The sequence below is a fragment of the Populus trichocarpa genome, chromosome 4, assembly GCF_000002775.5.
Source record: "Populus trichocarpa isolate Nisqually-1 chromosome 4, P.trichocarpa_v4.1, whole genome shotgun sequence".
Taxonomy (NCBI): Eukaryota; Viridiplantae; Streptophyta; class Magnoliopsida; order Malpighiales; family Salicaceae; genus Populus; species Populus trichocarpa.
The window spans coordinates 22,665,813-22,683,498 of record NC_037288.2 but is presented as its reverse complement, the minus strand read 5'-3'; the positions used below and the strand labels follow the sequence as shown (position 1 = coordinate 22,683,498).

Here is a 17,686-nt window from a genome sequence, read left to right as displayed (position 1 = left end):
ATCTATTTATAAAAGTAACGTGTCTTCAAATATGATTAAATAATATATGGAGCTGTGTACAAAAATATATTCTAAAATACCATTATTATTTTAAATTATAGTTGTTTTTTTTATTAACCAACGCAAGCTATAGTTTTACATGAACTCACCACAAACTCTAAGTTAAAAAAATATAATCTGTAGTTTTTTTAGTTAAAAAAAAGGAGAAACTATCACAATGCTAAACATATAATTAGAAAGTCTATAATACCCTTTTCATGGAAGGGTTTTTTTTGAATAATCCATAAAATATTTAGAAAAATATTAAATGAGTGGTTGATAGAATTTAATTTTGGTGAGTACAAGAGGAAGGTTAGCCATTTCAAAATTTTGAACGAGTCAAATTGCGCCCATGACATCTACATTTTATACCTTATACCAAGATTGAAACTTTGAGGTATTTCAATAATGAAAATCACAAAATAAGATGAAAAATTGACACAAATCCCATCATCTTAAAATTTCTTTTGATAGCTATATCTTTGGCAAATCAAACGTTTCAGCTGCCGTATATAATGGCTTGCATACAATACAAAGAGAATACCATGCCAATGGACTTTGAAGATCACCATGAACAAGCAAACGTAGCAAAGTAGGGTTAGGGCACAATGTATTTTTAATAACTTATTATTTATTTTGTTTTTTTTCTTTTTCTATTTCTCGCTCCTCTCATATTATCTTATTTCCTCTGTTTTTTTTTTGTCATTATATTTTGAATCTATTTATAAAAGTAACGTGTCTTCAAATACGATTAAATAATATATGGAGTTGTGTACAAAAATATATTCTAAAATACCATTATAGTTTTACATGAACTCACCGCAAACTCTAACTCATAATCTAAGTTAAAAAAATATAGCGTGTTAATTTATTTATTTATATATTATTTTATTTATATTTATTTTTTGTATCAACGAATCACATAAACACCAACTTTTTTTATAATCAACGAGTTAATTTTTAAGATATTTTTTATCATTACGCTACTCTTCGCGAGATGAACTGATATTATTAAAATTTATAAATATTTTGGATCATCGTATAAACATTCAAGTCATTTAAGTTTATTCAAGAACTGCGCACCGGTTCATTCAATAACACTCTTCCTAAAATTTTTATTTTATTTCTCTATTTATATATTATTTTTCTTTTTACATCCACCGATTTAAGTGTTGAAGGTCGACAAAGAATTTGTTTTTATAGTAACAACCATACTCAAAGACAAACAACTTCATCACTATACGATCGAAATGCATGACCAAAATAAATAAATATTGAATTTACATGTTGATAAGATACCGACAATGAGATAGAAAACTAGTTTTGTACTGTTGAGACTCTAGTGCACACATGCATGTATCGAACTTCTCATAAAATAAGTATTCTCTACAATATACAAGTTGAAATAATAAATTTTTATATTTATTAGCATATTGAACCGTTTTCTGCAGCATGTTAGTAATAATTTTTTTAAAATATAAAATAAATATAAAAAATATTTTAAATATTTTGGATCTGGCGGTCCAACCAGACCTAATATTATTGAGTTTGGCTGCCCAACCAAACATAAAAACATTAGAACTAAAGTTAAAAAAAAAAGTTTACAAAAGAGTCAAGAGGAAAAAAAGAAGTTTTTTAATCGCGGAAAGGAAAGACAGATTGTTTCGCTTAAGCTCTGAAGCATCTTTATATTGTGCAAAAGTTGGGTGATGATAATTATTTTTTATTTGAGACTGAGTTGAATTTTTTTATTAAAACATTTTTGTTTTTTCGTTTTAAAAATACTTCTAAAAAATTTGAATTTTTTTTTATTTACTTTAAATTAATATTTTTTTTAATGTTTTTGTATTATTTTTTTATATTCTTAGGCAGCCAGACCTAAAGATATTGGGTCTCGCTCGACTGCTAAGCTAGACTCAACTTTTGATATATAAAACAGAAAAGACAACGCTCCCCAACAACAATTTTTAACTAAAAAACAGCAAAAACAATGCTCCCATGACACTATAATATTATTTATAGTATAAATATTTTATATCTATAATGTGATCCACGGTATAATAAATTTACGTTTATAGTGTCAACATAATATTTAATATAATATAATTACAACATTAACTTTGAATGAAACGTTAAAATAAGTCAAACCAAAACTTTTCGTACCAATTAAAAATATTGAAAAACTCCATAATGGTATGAACACTTTGAATAAGCAAGCTTCATGGTTATTTTCATTTGATTTCAAGTGTGTTCCACAATCAAATATTAATCTCCTAATCAAAGAGGGATTGTATGTTGATGGGGTTGCAAAGCTGATGCAATTGCAACCAAGAACTTTGCTTATATTAAAACAATTTGGAAAAAAAAGAAATTTGTGATAATGAAGAGCTTGGGATGAGAGAGGAAGGAGGTTTTGTGTATAATTAAGGTTTAATTCTCCAGCTTCATGGTTTTTTAATTTTTAATTAAAAATTATTTTTAATATTATCATATTAAAATAATTTTTAATTATAATTATGTCTATTCTGGAGGCTAAAAATAAAATTTAATTTGTCCTTAAACACCCTTTTAGCATTAAAATATATAAATTTCTTCTTAAAAACAAATTCATTATGATTTATACTCTAAAATGTATTAAAAAATAGCTTGATGATAGTGTTTGAAAGTACGGTAAAAATTATATTTTGAAGTATTTTTTGTTTGGAAATATATTAAAATAATATATTTTTTATTTTTTAAAAATATTTTGAAAATTCTTTTTAATTATTTATTTGTTAAAATATATTATTTAATCAATTTTGTTAAAAAACTAATAGTTTAAACTGGATTGTTGATTATAATAACCCTATCGGATCCGGGACAGTGATAGCCTCACCTCAATGAACATGTGGCCGTTGCTGCGCTGATTGCCGAAAACCCTAACGAAAACCCTTTCTCTCTGAGCAATTTGGAAACGGCCACCAATATTATAGCCATGAGGAGAAACCTTCTGCTTTCTCTGATTCAAAAACGTTTCTTGCAAACATCTTCATCGTCGTTTACTGTTCAATTCCTTGTCAACTCTTGTGGGCTTCCTCTACAATCTGCCCTCTCAGTTTCCAAAAAGTTCCAAATCGACGAAAATAACCTCCATAAGCCCCAATCTGTCATCCAATTCTTGAAATCTAACGACTTTAAGGACACCCACATCGCTAAAACGATCGAGAAGTGGCCTGCTGTCCTACATTCCAGAACAGAAGATACTCTCAAGCCTAAGTTTGACTTCTTCATAAAAAATGGTTTTGCGGGTCAGCTTCTGCCCCAGCTTATTGTATCAAACCCGGACGTTTTGAGAAGACATCTGGGTTCTCATATTAAGCCATTTTTTGAGTTTTTGAAGCCTTTTTATGCCAGTAACGAGGAAGTTGTAGAAGCTATTATGCGTGCTCCATGGTTGTTGTCGATTCCTTTAAATGGTGATATGCAGTTAAATACCGATTTCCTGATAAAAGAGGGAGTGTCCATCGATAGAATAGCAAAACTGATGCAGTGGCAACCAAGGGTTATGGGGCAGAAGCATGATAAGATGGTTTATGCAGTGGCTGCTACTAAAAAATTGGGCGTTCAACCAGGGGATAGTATGTTTGTACGTGTTCTTGCTGTGCTGGTTATAGTGTCTGAATCAACCTGGAGGAAGAGAATTGAGGTGATGAAAAGTATGGGTTGGAGTGAAGGTGAGGTTTTGTGTGCCTTTAAGCGATTCCCCCCGCTATTAACTTGTTCAGAGGAGAAAATCAGGGGCGCAATGGATTTTTTCTTTAATACCATGGAATTGGGACGGCAATCTTTAATTACCTATCCCTATTTTATTGGTTTCTCAATTGATAAAAGAGTTCGTCCAAGGTACAATGTTATGAAGGTTTTGGAGTCGAGAAAGCTAATTGAAGGAGATTGGAATATTGCTACTCCGCTAACAATCAGCGAGAAGAAGTTCTTGCTGAATTATGTTACCAAATATGCGGACAAAGCTCCAGACTTATTGCAGATATATGGCGGTACTGACAAGTCAAAAAGAACTCACTCTTTATGACAAAAAAGTAAGTATTGCTTCTGCAATGCACAGCGTAATAGTAATCTTAACTTGCTTCAGAAGTAGTTTGTGTGTGTGCTCGGATCAATTTATGTTTCTGATTTTATTGTTCAGTTCTTTCTTTTTGGAGTCCAAGAAACTGATTAACGGGACTAACATTTTGAGTTTGCTTGGCAATAAGTGAGAATAAATACTTGGATAACTACCAATAATTGTCGATTTATTGGAGATATAAGATGGTACCAGCTAGAGTAAACGATAGTCACTTCATGGAAGAGAGTTCCCTCGTGTAATGCACATCATCAGAGTCGTGTAAATTGCTTCAGTGACTGTTTTTTTCTGTGTTCATATTCCAATCTGTTTTTCTCAGTTTGTTGAATGAGCACTATATGTACATTTGGTTCTTACTGTCATCTCATGGTGATTCTCCTACCTCTATCATTTGATTTTGGCTTTTGCTGGAGTTCGACCTATTGTTTCAACGCACTACACTTATATGGGAACATAGAAAACAACCACTGCATTGTTAAGATTGATAAAATGATTCTGTCAAGGTACCATCTTATGAAGGTTTTGGAGTCGAATAAACTGGTTAAAGAGAAAAGAAACTTGCCCATTTGCTAAAAACACATGAGAAGAAAGTTTTGAAGAATTATGTTATTAAGTTTATGGATAATGTCCATTGCTTGTTCGAGATGTGTGTTGTACCAGCAACGCTAAATGGATAGCCAAAGGAGCAATTTACTTTTGAAATGTACCATACAATGGCCTTCTAGAATTACCTCTAGAGTTACTTTTGCTTTCTTGGGTTTCATTCTATTTTGGTTAATTGATTTTTGGAAATGACAAGTAATACAAGTTCATTTTCTGATCATTTTGGGCATTCGACTCTTAAAAGTTCTCTCTTGATCGTTTGTTTTTCTGTCATCAATTTTATTTCTTTGTCAATCTTTCGGCCTGTGCTACATTTTCCACTGGATGTTTGAATTCGTTGCATTTATGCTGCAATCTTTTCTTTTTCGAGAATCATTTATGCAATACCTTAGAAGGCATTCTTAATTTTAAAGTTTTAAGCATAGGATTAACTGCATTTAAGATTTTAGAAACGCTCTCTCTCTCACTCTATCAATCTAGACAGATTGTGCGAGCTCTGCAAGTCATGTCTTGCAAATGTTAGGAGTCGTGTTGCTGCTGGTTTGTGCACCAATACGGAAAAGTCTTGCAGTTGGTGAGCATGCTTGAAGTTCTGCATAAATTGGGATTTTCACTTGTCTCGGTGGGGAGATTTTTCCGACCATTTTGCTACGGACCTGGTGGTGTATTTTTCGTGGTGGTGCTAGCCCTACCTGGTGCTCATGGGTGCGCGCAGAAAGGGATGGCTTGACCGGGCAGAGCGTATGGAGGAGATGATGGTTGGCCGTCTCTGGCATTCCAGTCTTCTCTTCTACCATCACTTGCCCCTTATAAACATATAAAATCTAATTGAAACTCATCTTTGGTGAGGTAACGCCGCCAAATCTAAGTCAAATTAGGAATCAAGATAATAAATAAAGACAATTTCAAGAAAAAAAGGGGGTCGAAGGGTGTGTTTGAGATTATAGTAGTGATAGTGGTCTAAAGTATTTTTTATTTAGAAATACATCAAAATAAAGTTTTTTTTATTTTTAAATTTTTTTTCACATCAACATATCAAAACAATTGGAAAATATATAAAAAAAAATTTAATTTTTTTTAAAAAAGAATTAAATTAGGAGGGAAACACTTCCTAAAACAAAAAAACTTAATCTTGGATAACCACCTTTTTAATAGTGATCATTATAAGAAATGAAAATCAAAATCCCTAAACATGCAGAAAAAATAAAAATAAAAATAAAAATAAAAATAAAAACTAAATAGAAAAATAATAAAACTAACATTTTAGGCTTTTTTTTTAAGGCATTTGAGTCGACAAACTCACTTCTATTGCACATAATTCAAAAATCAAATCAAAAGTTTAGATTATTTCTATCAAATAAGTTGTTTGACATGACCTCTTTTCTTGGATTTAAACTTATTTATATGATTAATAAATATATTTATATATTTGTTAGGCTTTTTATATGGTCTAGTTACAACAAATCTGTATTCGATAGTTCATAACCTCCAACATCATGAAGACACCTAAAATTTACTTTGGTTTGAGTTCTCATTCTACTGATGCCATATGTTCGATTGTTCATACATGTTGGATAAATTACATGAAGGAACTAAAAAAAGAAAACTTAAAGGCTAAGTGTTTTACGGTGACAAGTGAGTGAAAATATTGTGGATTTGTATAATATTTTTATTTTTAACTGAATATTTTTTAAATATTATTGACAGATTAAGTTTGTCGGTATATTTTAGAGAATTGAGGAAAAATTACTACAAATATCATTGCCACTGTTTAATCATCGACAATTTAATTTCGTTGATAATATTAAAAAATCACCGATAAAATTACATATAGTTTTTTTTGTCGATGATATGTCATATTCATCGAGGGATATACCAACAGAATGAAGTGAATACTTTTTTTTTGTTTGGTGTGCTTATTCCATTTGTAAATCTATCGGTGATTATTTTACCGATGAAATTATAGACAAAACAGGAATCACCGAGGAGATTTTTTTCAACGAACAGTAACTGTTTGTGAGCCCGTTGGTAAAAATCATCTCAATAGAATAGTGTCTAACTACTGGTGAAATATAATATTCCGTCGGTAAATTTAAAAATTCTAGTTGTGGTTCCTAACCAGTTCTTAATTTGAATGGATTATCTTTAGAAAATAAGAATTCTTTGCATTGTTGATTGTAGAAGAGAATGAAATTGTTTCAAATGATTATAATGAGCTTGTTCAGCCATTGCTGAAAGAATTTGAAGATGTTGTTTTTGACGAGATTCCTCTGAGTCTGCCATTTATGGGACAAATTCAGCACCATGTACACCTTGTTCCCGGAGTTTCATTGCCAAATGAGGCTACCTACAGATTGAATTAGGGAGAGTTGATGGTTATGAGACTAACGAGGGAGAGCATGGGCCATTGTGCTATACCAGCCCTAAGTGCTGGATATGAACTTGGTTGCATCTTGTGGCCAAATTGGTTAAATCTAAGTAGTTTAATGTTATATCGGTTCTTAATTTTGTCAAAAAGAACTTGGTTTGATTTCTTTCAGAGAAAAATAAAAATTAAGAATCAAAATTTATAAATAAACCTTCATTAAAAAACAAATTCTTTTTTGGTCATTTTTTTTACTCCAGCCTTAATTGTTTTTTCTTTTTTTATTAGTGATTCGACTTGATGATTTATTTCTTATTATTTTTTTGTTAAATTATTGCAATCTTAAAATAATTTCTTGACATTTTGTGAAAAATAGCCATCATAAAATAAAATGAAATATGATAGTTTTGCCTTAAAAACCAGACAATTTTCCACTTAAAAATAATAGTTATATTTATATATTAATTAAAATTAACATAAATTAAGGATGGTTAAACTAATATTACTATATTTCTCGAAAGATGTTGGCTTTAAATTAACTATAAATTAAAAGAAAATGAGGTTTTATTATACCTCTTCTTACAAAATCCTATTCATTAGAATAATGCTTTATTTTATTTTATTTTCTTTATTTTTTTCAATTAATATTTTTTTGTTTAATTTTATTTTTTAATATTAGATTTTTTTTCTATTTAGTTATCACACTCTCAGGATTTGGATCCTAGATTTGACGTGTTAACCTGGTCTGGCGAGTTAACTCAGTTGACTCGGATTTTATTTTCTTTAAGTTTCATCCTTTAATATTGATTTGATTGAGAATTAAATTTTATGATTTATTTTGTTTACTTTTCATTAGATTGTAATGATCTCATGACACGAGAATAATGCTTAACGGATTAACTTGAGTTTACTCGAGTTATTTTATATATCTTTTATTTAATTGATTTTTTTTAATTTTATCATTCAACATTGGGTCGGTTGGAAATTAAGTTTCATAATTTATTTTAATTTGCTTTTTATGAGAATATCTTGGTCTTAAGATCAAGGTCACGAGTTTTAGCATTTTAACCCTGATTAAATCATGTTTTTTTTTTATTTTCTTTCTAAAAGGTTATATTGGTCTCATTACCTGGGTCACGAGTCCTTCAACATTTTTTATTGGTTGTCCCTGTCTCATGACCTAGGCTGCGAGTTAACCTAATTAACTTATTTTTTTTTTAATTGATTATTTTTAATTTTATTAATTAATATTATGTTTAACTGGAAATTAGGTTTCATAATTTTTTTTTATCGTTATGTTATCCTGATCTCATAATTCTGTAATAGTGCTTAACGGTTAACTCATGTTAACTTAACTTATCTTTTATGTTATTTTTTTAATTAAAAATTTTATTGTTTAATATTAGTCTAATATGGATGATTGAGAATTTAGGTTTATAATTTTTTTTGGGTTATTTATTAGAAAAAAAAAAGTAATATTTAAATATTTTATGACTTTAAATTTTTTTTAATTTGACCCGATAGTACAGGTGAATCATCTAGCATCTTCTAAATAAATAAACTGAAAGAGGAGCGGTGGGGAACAAAACGACCGACGGGGTCTCATCCCTCGTCAGAAGCGTTTCTTTTAACTAGGACAGCACAGCTTTTGCTTTTCTCCAACTTTCTCTCTATCTCTTACTATCTTTTCCTTTCTTCAATAATTCTTCCATTATATTTTTCCTTTTCATGCCACCCAAAGCACCCTTTATTCTCTGCCTTCTACATCACCTTTTCCTTTACATTTTCCAACTCCAGGAAGCCCCCACTTTCCCCTTCAACCAACCAGCTTGAGCCAGTAGTACTGGTTTTCTTTCTTTGTTTCACTTCAGTTTCTTTCAAACCTAGCAAGTACTTGTTAACGAAAAGAAAAGAACAAGAAAAATCGATGGTGGAGTTTGACTATAAGGAACTTGTAAAGGCAACTGGAAGCTTCTCTCCTTCAAGGCTCCTAGGAAAAGGAAGCCATGGATCAGTCTACAAGGGCACACTTGAAGAAAACAAGCTTGTTGCGATCAAGAAATCGTCTGTTGGCAGTGACCATGTCTCTATTGACAACTCCAAGAAGCTTGAGAATGAAATATGTGTTTTATCCTCCCTAGGTGAAAGTCCTTATGTCATCAACTTTCTTGGAACGACTCGTGATGATGATCACTACTCCACTTGCAAGGAGAAGAACAGGCTTTTGGTTATGGAGTATATGCCTTACGGTTCTCTCCATGACTTGTTGCATGTTGATGCCACTCCACCATCATGGCCTAAACGAGTAGAAATTGCTATCCAAATCGCAAGGGCAATCCAATTCCTTCACGAGGGCAAGCCTTTGGTTATTCACAGAGACATTAAATCTGCTAATGTTTTGTTTGATTTAAATTGGAAGGCTAAGTTGGCGGATTTTGGACTTGCTGTGCTGCGCGTGGATTCATCATCAAGCCCTGATCAAGAGACTCAACCGGCTGGCACAATTGGGTACTTGGATCCTTGTTACACCACACCTAGCAAACTAAGCACCAAGAATGATGTTTTCAGCTATGGAGTTGTTTTGTTAGAGATCGTTAGCTGTCAAAAAGCGATCGATGTTTCTAGGCTGCCGGCTTCAATAGTTGATTGGGCAGTGCCATTGATTGAGAAGCAAAGATTGATGGAAGTATGTGACTCGAGAATCGCATTGCCAACATTCATGGAGGGCACGATTAAGCACTTGTTATATGTAGCATCGCGTTGTGTCTCATGCAAGGAAGAAAACCGTCCATCAATTAGTGAAATTGTTATGGGGATGGATAAGAATTGCTTGGTTGGAAGAGTAAAAATCCCCAGTTGGACAAGTCTCATGAGGAGTGTGATGCTAATGAGAAGCCCCAGAAAGTTTCTTAAGCAATGGCAGGAGGAAAAATGTGATGATCTACACAGTAATATTTCAAAAGGGAAGGTATATTTATGGGAGATATTGGCTAATATCACACAAAACTGATACATCTTGGTCAAGGTTGGTTCAATCAACTAGACCAGTCAAGGGGCTGGCCACACAGTTCTGTTTTTGGTTACACGACTGGTGTGTCTTTTAGTGAACAATCAACCTGCAGCGCATGTAGTCCAAGCAGAAGATTACCAAAAGTTGGTGCGCAAAGCTTACAGCAACAAAGGTTGGTTTGATGCCCTGTCATTCCATGGCGAAGTTACAAATATATATGTATGCTTCCACTTTCTTGTCCAATATCCTTTTATATTATACGTGTTCTCTTGCATAGGTGGGGTGCACTCAATTATGTAATTATCATAAGGAACATGCTTGAGTGACCTAGCTTTTAATCTCAATTCTTGATCACATATTTTAATATGAAGTTTTATTAGAACTTTAGGTTCGTGAATGTTTGATAACGTGATGTATAATGTTTCTTAATTGATAAAATATTAAAATGTTGTTTTTTTTATTATTATTTTTAACACTAACACGTAAAACTATAGAAAAAACTTTTAAAAAACATTATTTTAATATTTTTTTAAGACACAGAACACTTAAAAAACAGAAACCATCGCCGTTACGTACGGCAGTAGAGTCAGTTGTCGATTGTTGATCAGCAGGTCACTCAATCACACACACAGACACAAGAGGCCTATTGGATTAGTGGTAACGTGCGCGCCAACAAGGAGGAGATTAGCAGTTCCATTCCTTGTACCACCATGTATTCTTACTTCTTTTCCTTCGAAGTGAGCGAGTGCCCCATGTCCATGGCAGGCAGACAGACAAAAGCCACTTACAAAGAAATTGTTACAGCTAAACATGTTACATAAAAGATAAACAATGTTAACATCTACAGAGTCAATATGGAAGGATGAAGAAGACAACCTGTTGGGGTTTTCTTGATGGATGATATGGTAACTAATGAAGTGGTTAATCAAGATTTCCAAGAAAATGATCCTAATACATCTAATTAAGGGAGTGATTCCATTGAAAGAGACTGAATCAATTGGAGAAAACTGTATTGGTTTTAATATTCTTGAACCTGCGGATTTACATGATGTTAATAAAGTATATTTTATAAACATTAAGCTGTTAATTAGATATGTGAAGTTTTAAAATATGATTTATATTATTTTTTATTAAACATTCTCAAGTGAAAATCCTTTAAATTTGAAACTTGTATAAACCTACACTACCTTGTGCTTAATTTTATTAAATAAATAGCAACAATGAGATTTAAACTCGTGATCGCTTGATTACCAAGACTCCGATATTATATCAATAAACTAATTTAATTTAAAAATTTAAATTATTAAGTGATATTATTAATTAAGAGAACCGCAATAGTTTGGAGATTTAGAGCACGTTTGGGAACGCGGCTGCGGCTGCGTTTCCAAAAATTTTAAATTTTTTTTTTGCTAAAATTTAAATGGTTTGTATGTTTTGAATCGTTTTGATGTGCTGATATCAAAAATGATTTTTAAAAAATGAAAAAACATGATTGATATGTATTTTGGTACGAAAAATTATTTGAAAAGTACCCGCAACTACACTGCCAAACACGCTCTTAGAAGACAAGGAATCCGCAGATGGTAAAGATGCAACTGTGGCTGTGAAGTTTCTTGAGGATTATTGTTTCAAAATACATGGTAATGCAAAAGGAGTAATCCTTCGCATGATCAAACAACTTGGTTTAACCATTTTTTTTCTCTCCTTTTTACCACTTACCATGCAGAATTCATAGTCACAAATGGACCACCTTGGCTTAGAGTTTTTGGGATTTTTGCACTATATAAGATGGGTTTAGCTGATAACTTCCATGGGTATCGGCTAAGGTTCTTTAATAGTACTGAATAGGTGTGCTGTCACATGAATTCATTGATTCTCCCTGTTATTCTTGACAAGGAGTTGGATTCACCTGTATATTTTGAGAGATCCAAGATGGATTTTACAACGTCCAGTATGTGGAGTCTCGGCAAGATCCATGGTTGCAGATACTGGTGGAAGTGTTGTTTTTGAATGAATCCATATCTTGTTAGTGAAAAAGTCAGAAACTTGTAAGGCTGTGAACTTGTTTTGTTTCTTGCCCGTTTTGTAACGTGTTTTTTTAAATTTTAATTTTTTTTAAATAATTTTTTTTTATATTTTAAAATTGTTTTAATGTGTTAATATTAAAAATAATTTTTTAAAAATAATTTTTTATTATTATTTTGATATATTTCTAAGTTAAAAATACTTTGAACTGCCACTGCTACCACAATCCTAAACACACCTAAGAATGATTTTTAAAGTGTGGTAAATTGTGAATATGATATCATTTGATTTTTAAAGTGTTATTTGCTCGAAAATACATTTAAATATATATATTTTTTATTTTTTAAAATTTATTTTTAATACTAGTGCATTAAAACAATCTAAAAATACTAAATTTTTTTTTAAGAATTTGATAAAAAACAGTTTGAAATTCAATGACAAACACTCCTTGAACTTAGCTGACTTGGGTCGTCTGAGATCTGGACCGGCGGGGTTTCAAAATAAAATAAAATAGAAAGAACTTATTGTTTAGGGACTAATTGGACATCCCTGTCATATTCAGGGTACCGAGTTGTAGTTAACACATAGAAAGTCGATTAGGGAGTCATCCAACATGTCTTGGCTTTCCTTGAGAAACAGGGACACGGTCGAAGCTCTATCAGTCTATCGTCCATGCATACTCCATATCTTCTCTCTATCTCCTAATCCCCTCTCTTATTCGAACCCTAACCCTAACCCAAGATTTATTCAAATTATCTATTGCTGCCATTGAAGAAAAACATGGAGGCTCATCATCATCATCATCAGTTCACTCACAATATATTTGAGAGACGCCCCATTATCAGATCAAAGACTCCTGCTGTTAAATGGTTCAAAGAATGGTAATTCCTCTAATTCTCTTCTTTTTCTCAATTCCTGTCCGCTGTACAATTATATTTCTTTCTTTTCATTGTTATGCATTTTGGGTTTTTCAATTAGGAGCCAAAAGACTCGATTTTTATTATTTTTCTTGTTTACTGAATTCGTCTTTTCTTTTCTTATAGCTTTCTGTTTGGTTTCTTTGAAAAATTGGGTTAGGTGTTTCGTTTTTGGAACATGGGTTGATGAATTGTCCAATCCCAACAATCTGATCGATTCTGCTTCTGTTGTCTCAGGGTGCCTCAAGATGTGGTGGCAACTGGTGGAAGGTGTTCTCTTTTCAAATGGGTAACAGGTAAATTATACTAGTACATTTCCTTTTTAAGTGATCACATTTGTTGTTCTTTACAAAATATAATGTTTTTCTTTGTGCAAATATATGGAGAATCATTAAATTTGCTCCATGTTTTATGTTTGAAGTATATGCCTTTGTCTTCTTTAATTAATATCACATTTCAATGCAGATGACGTAAGACTTGGCAATTAATTTGCTTAGCTGGGTTTTGTTTTGTATAGCCTTCTTGCAGTTTTGGAAAAGATAGAAGTTGTTGAGAGGTTTCTCAGTTGAATGAATTTTGATATGCTAATCCTACCTAACTATGTTCTTTGTTCTGTTACGTTAGAAAACCAATTAAATGCCTTGAAAGAGAAGGCAAAAGAGCCCCAAGCACCAGAGCCAGAACCAGAGCCTACTACTGAGGTTCTTTTCCTTTGCAGTTTTGAAGGGTGTGGTAAGACCTTTATCGATGCTGGTGCTTTGAGAAAGCATTCTCATATACATGGAGAGAGACAATATGTTTGTCACTATGAGGGATGCGGAAAGGTGCTCAACATAAATTTTTTAGGTTTTATTTTGTTTCTTGAAGATATTATGTTTGTGTGGTGAAACCTTTGAGTGTTTGTATATATACTTTGCAATTTGAGAAGAGAAACAGTGATGAAATATCAACATCATGAGGCATTTTAATTAGGCAGTGAAGAGAGGACACTCTATACTTCTAATTCAAATCATAAAAGAACTGTTTTAAGTGTACTTGAACAGCTGTGAAGTGGTGAAAAAATGAATGATAAGTAACATGGTTTTGGTGACTCTGGATTATTTATGCCTGTAGAAGCTACAACTACTGCTACCATGAAAGGCAGTACTGTTTACTTTCTTGGTTCAACATTTGTGTTCCTTATGATGAGGTCTCATTATGTTTTTGGAATGTCCCCATGAAGTTAATATCTGTTAAGCTGAGAGGGAAAGCTCGAGAGAACACATTTCAGTGGAATTTTGACAAATCATGTTGGAGGTCAACTACTTGCAATGTGACACTGAATTTCTTGTTATTAATTTCATGGGTGCTGGATAAATTTTTAGAAGAGGTTGATAGTTGATGTCAATAGCACATATCAGAAAGAGAAAATGGGAAAAACAAGAGTGCTCAAAGTTATTTGTTGTTGAAATTGTGAAATTAACCTACATATGCAGCATAGATTTCTGTAATGATTGAGCCTAATGCATCCTTTAATGTAATTTTGTAGCAAAAAAGATTTTTTTCACTTTATTCTTAACATTCAAATGTTATAATTCTCTTAAATATTTTACTATTTCCTTTTTCTGAACTTGTATTATGGTGTTTTAACTGTTGTGTATATGCTGCAGAAATTTTTGGATAGTTCCAAGTTGAAAAGACACTTTTTAATTCATACAGGGGAAAGAGATTTCATATGTCCTCATGAAGGCTGTGGTAAGGTGATAAATCTTTCCACTAACATTTTTCTTTTAATTAGTTGACATCTTGATGGTTAGATTGTTATGTTCTCTATAAATGATATTCATGTTTCTCGTGTGCTTAAATTCATTCTTCCATTACTATCTTACATTCAGGTTTCTTATTATTTTTCATTCTCATTTATCAATCAGTTTGTTGATTTTTCCAAATTCCACAATTAAAGTTTGAACCTGTATTTTAACCTCAGCAATTTGGAGACAGTTAAGTTGTAAAAAAACATTTTTCATGTCAAATTTCAGTTTTGTTCTCCATATCTAGTTTTCATTTTCTAATGGAAAATTGGATATGCATCCACTTGTCGGAAACAATTTTTTTTTTTTTTTATCTAAAAATAAAAGACTCATCTTTGCATATTATTTTTTGTTGAGAAAGCAGTGAACAACTTAAAAAGGGAAACAGTGAAAAGTATATTTACTGTGTTTCCCAAATTCACGGAAACAATCAGTTGGAGAAATACTACATTTGTGCAAGAAATCCTGATTTCTGTTTTCAATGAGAATTTTTTTTAGAAAACAGTTCCCATTTTTTCGTAACTTAACATGCCTTGGACATTTGGTTTGGAGGTTGGATGGGTCAAAGAACCTTTTTTTCTCCCTGTTTTTTATTTTATTTTTATTTTTTTAAGGGACAGGGAAGGGTTGGTTGATTGTTGCACTTGGCAGATGATTGGGAGGTTCAAAGAGAATGGTTGGTTCAAGTTATGCAGGAATCCAAGGCAGAAAACTGATGTGTTCACTGTTCTAGGCTCTTGTGAGAGTTATCATCTGTGACAGATTGATGACTTGTTTTACATCATTGTATGCTGTGTGCTTCGGATTGCTTCTTTACTTGTGTTGTGGTGGATGCATCACTTAATATTCAGGGCTGTACTTCTGTCTAATTTCGATTTTGGTTGATTCAGGCATTCTCCTTGGATTTCAACCTGAGATCTCACATGAAAACACATTCACAAGAAAACTATCATATCTGTCCATACCCAGAATGTGGAAAGAGATATGCTCATGAATACAAGCTGAAGAACCACATTGGTTCTCATCATGAAAAGGTAAGTTCCAATCATTCACTTGTAATGCTTTTGGCATGCCATTCCACTGTTAAATAGTTGAGCTGTTTCTGCATCTATTCATTTACTTTCTTAATTGAAAGTCATTTAAAGCGGCTATCAACATATACTATGTACCATGATGCTCTTGGACAAATTGATAACATTTGCTTTTCTACTGTCTTGGTTTTTGAAGTTATTTCTGATGTTTGTTGATGAAGGTACCTTGATGCATTGACTGTTCAATGTTATACCATATCTCTAGCATTTGTTGACATTGATTTTTTAAAATAAAGTACTTTTTGTATGCAAGATAAGGTAGAGATGACAAAACCTTGGATTTTGGACTAAAAGTTGTAACACAATTTCAAATGCCCTAATGGCTTGGAGTCCTCAGAACTATACCGCATGCGATACAGATTGGATTGATTTAGATTATAGATACAGATTGGATTGATTTAGATTATTCAACCTTGTGAGGAAATTTGATGGGTTATACTTGTAACCTGAGAACCAAGTATTTGGGAGGAATTCTGGAACAAATGGTGGGCTAGTAATGGATAAGTAGTGGAAATCTCGTCCCCATTGAAGGACTAATCTGAATCAAAAGCTTTGCACCGAAAAGAATTTTGTTGCATTTTCAGTTTAAAGATGCAATTTGACACAAATCAATGTCATGTGGGTCTTACATGTTGGATTGCAACTGGTAATATGGCGTGAACATATTCTGTCTCTTTTCATGGAACCATCCACACTTTAAGGGCCAAGCCATCCTTTTCTCTTCCAGGCACCCATTCTATGGATGAAGTCACTGCTCAGACGGGGGACTTTTAGTGTAATACTTTAAATCACTTGAAAATTTAGTTCTGATCCTCAGAATTTTCTTTAATTCTACAGAATCCGACTCCAGAAGTGGTGAAATATGCTACACCTCCAGAGAGGATACCTAAGAATGCCAAGACTCCTCCAGGGGTTTATGGCTCTGCATCATCAGATCGACCATACATTTGCCCTTATGAAGGGTGTGAAAAGGATTACATCCATGAATACAAGCTCAAACTCCATCTGAGAAGAGAGCATCCTGGCCACATGGCAGATGAGAATGCTGAGAATGCAACACCTAATGCTGACAATGAATTGGATGAAGCCAGTGATCAAGATGCTTATGGTGGAAAGCGTGTGAATGGGAAAAGTCAGAAACAGAGCAGGTCCAAGCCAAACTTGAAGATGCCTCCTGTAAAAATCAGACAACGGAAAGGCTCAAGTCCATCACCTGCCACATTGAATGTAGTGAAAAAACCTTGGACAATTAAGGATGAGACTTATGAAGAAGAAGAAGACAGTGAAGAAACCGAGGAAGAGGATCGTGACAATGCAGAGGATGGATGGAGGTATGGAGGAAACGAGGATGATGATGAAGAGACGGAGGATGAAGACTAGGGCACTTTGCTATCCTTTGGGGTTTGTGCTTATAGTAGCTCTAAATAAAAATAAATTTAAATAAATACATAATTTTTTGGCTCATATTGCCAAATGCTCTCTCCCTCTGCTCCCAACAGAGTAAACGTAGAAATATAGTTATATAGTTATGGTTGTTTTTTAAAGTATTTTTTATTTTAAAATATAATAAAATAATATTTTTTATTTTTTTAAAATTATTTTTGATATCAAATTATCAAAAATATATTAATTTATAAAAAATATATAAAAAATATTTTTAAATATTTTTCAAACATAATATTAAATATTATGTAAAAATCTTTTGTTTGTTTACTTGAATCTTATT

At 32.4% G+C, this 17,686-nt stretch overlaps 3 protein-coding genes across 5 annotated transcripts; all 3 read left to right on the top strand.

Annotated features, from left to right (window-relative positions):
* The first annotated feature begins 2,889 nt into the window (after positions 1 to 2,889).
* On the top strand, positions 2,890 to 5,679 carry LOC18098299 (transcription termination factor MTERF5, chloroplastic). 3 transcript variants are annotated; one of them, XM_024598652.2, is made up of 2 exons: positions 2,890 to 4,115; positions 5,247 to 5,679. In XM_024598652.2, exon 1 carries the CDS (start codon positions 3,014 to 3,016, stop codon positions 4,106 to 4,108), a length of 1,095 nt encoding a protein of 364 aa, XP_024454420.1. In that variant the 5' UTR covers positions 2,890 to 3,013; the 3' UTR covers positions 4,109 to 4,115; positions 5,247 to 5,679. The 3 variants fall into 3 exon arrangements, with proteins under 3 accessions (XP_024454420.1, XP_006385014.1, XP_052307777.1); XM_006384952.3 differs by having other exon boundaries at positions 5,243 to 5,679; XM_052451817.1 differs by lacking the exon at positions 5,247 to 5,679 and adding an exon at positions 4,573 to 4,982.
* A 3,038-nt stretch (positions 5,680 to 8,717) lies between these two features.
* Positions 8,718 to 10,501, top strand: LOC18098297 (serine/threonine-protein kinase-like protein At5g23170). Its single transcript, XM_024599125.2, has one exon. It carries the CDS (start codon positions 9,055 to 9,057, stop codon positions 10,135 to 10,137), a length of 1,083 nt encoding a protein of 360 aa, XP_024454893.2. The 5' UTR covers positions 8,718 to 9,054; the 3' UTR covers positions 10,138 to 10,501.
* Positions 10,502 to 12,781: 2,280 nt separating this feature from the next.
* On the top strand, positions 12,782 to 17,424 carry LOC18098296 (zinc finger transcription factor YY1). The gene is made up of 6 exons (XM_006384949.3): positions 12,782 to 13,043; positions 13,317 to 13,375; positions 13,704 to 13,903; positions 14,729 to 14,818; positions 15,760 to 15,903; positions 16,798 to 17,424. The coding sequence occupies exons 1-6, from the start codon at positions 12,943 to 12,945 to the stop codon at positions 17,338 to 17,340; spliced, it is 1,137 nt and encodes a 378-aa protein (XP_006385011.1). The 5' UTR covers positions 12,782 to 12,942; the 3' UTR covers positions 17,341 to 17,424.
* The last annotated feature ends 262 nt before the right edge of the window (positions 17,425 to 17,686 follow it).

Bases quoted from the DNA above. Each gene is read 5' to 3' on its own strand.
- LOC18098299 (XM_024598652.2), top strand. From the start codon at position 3,014: ATGAGGAGAAACCTTCTGCTTTCTCTGATTCAAAAACGTTTCTTGCAA.
- LOC18098297 (XM_024599125.2), top strand. From the start codon at position 9,055: ATGGTGGAGTTTGACTATAAGGAACTTGTAAAGGCAACTGGAAGCTTC.
- LOC18098296 (XM_006384949.3), top strand. From the start codon at position 12,943: ATGGAGGCTCATCATCATCATCATCAGTTCACTCACAATATATTTGAG. The intron at 13,376-13,703 runs GTAAATTATACT...CTGTTACGTTAG, and splicing joins TCTTTTCAAATGGGTAACAG to AAAACCAATTAAATGCCTTG. The intron at 14,819-15,759 runs GTGATAAATCTT...TGGTTGATTCAG, and splicing joins CTCATGAAGGCTGTGGTAAG to GCATTCTCCTTGGATTTCAA.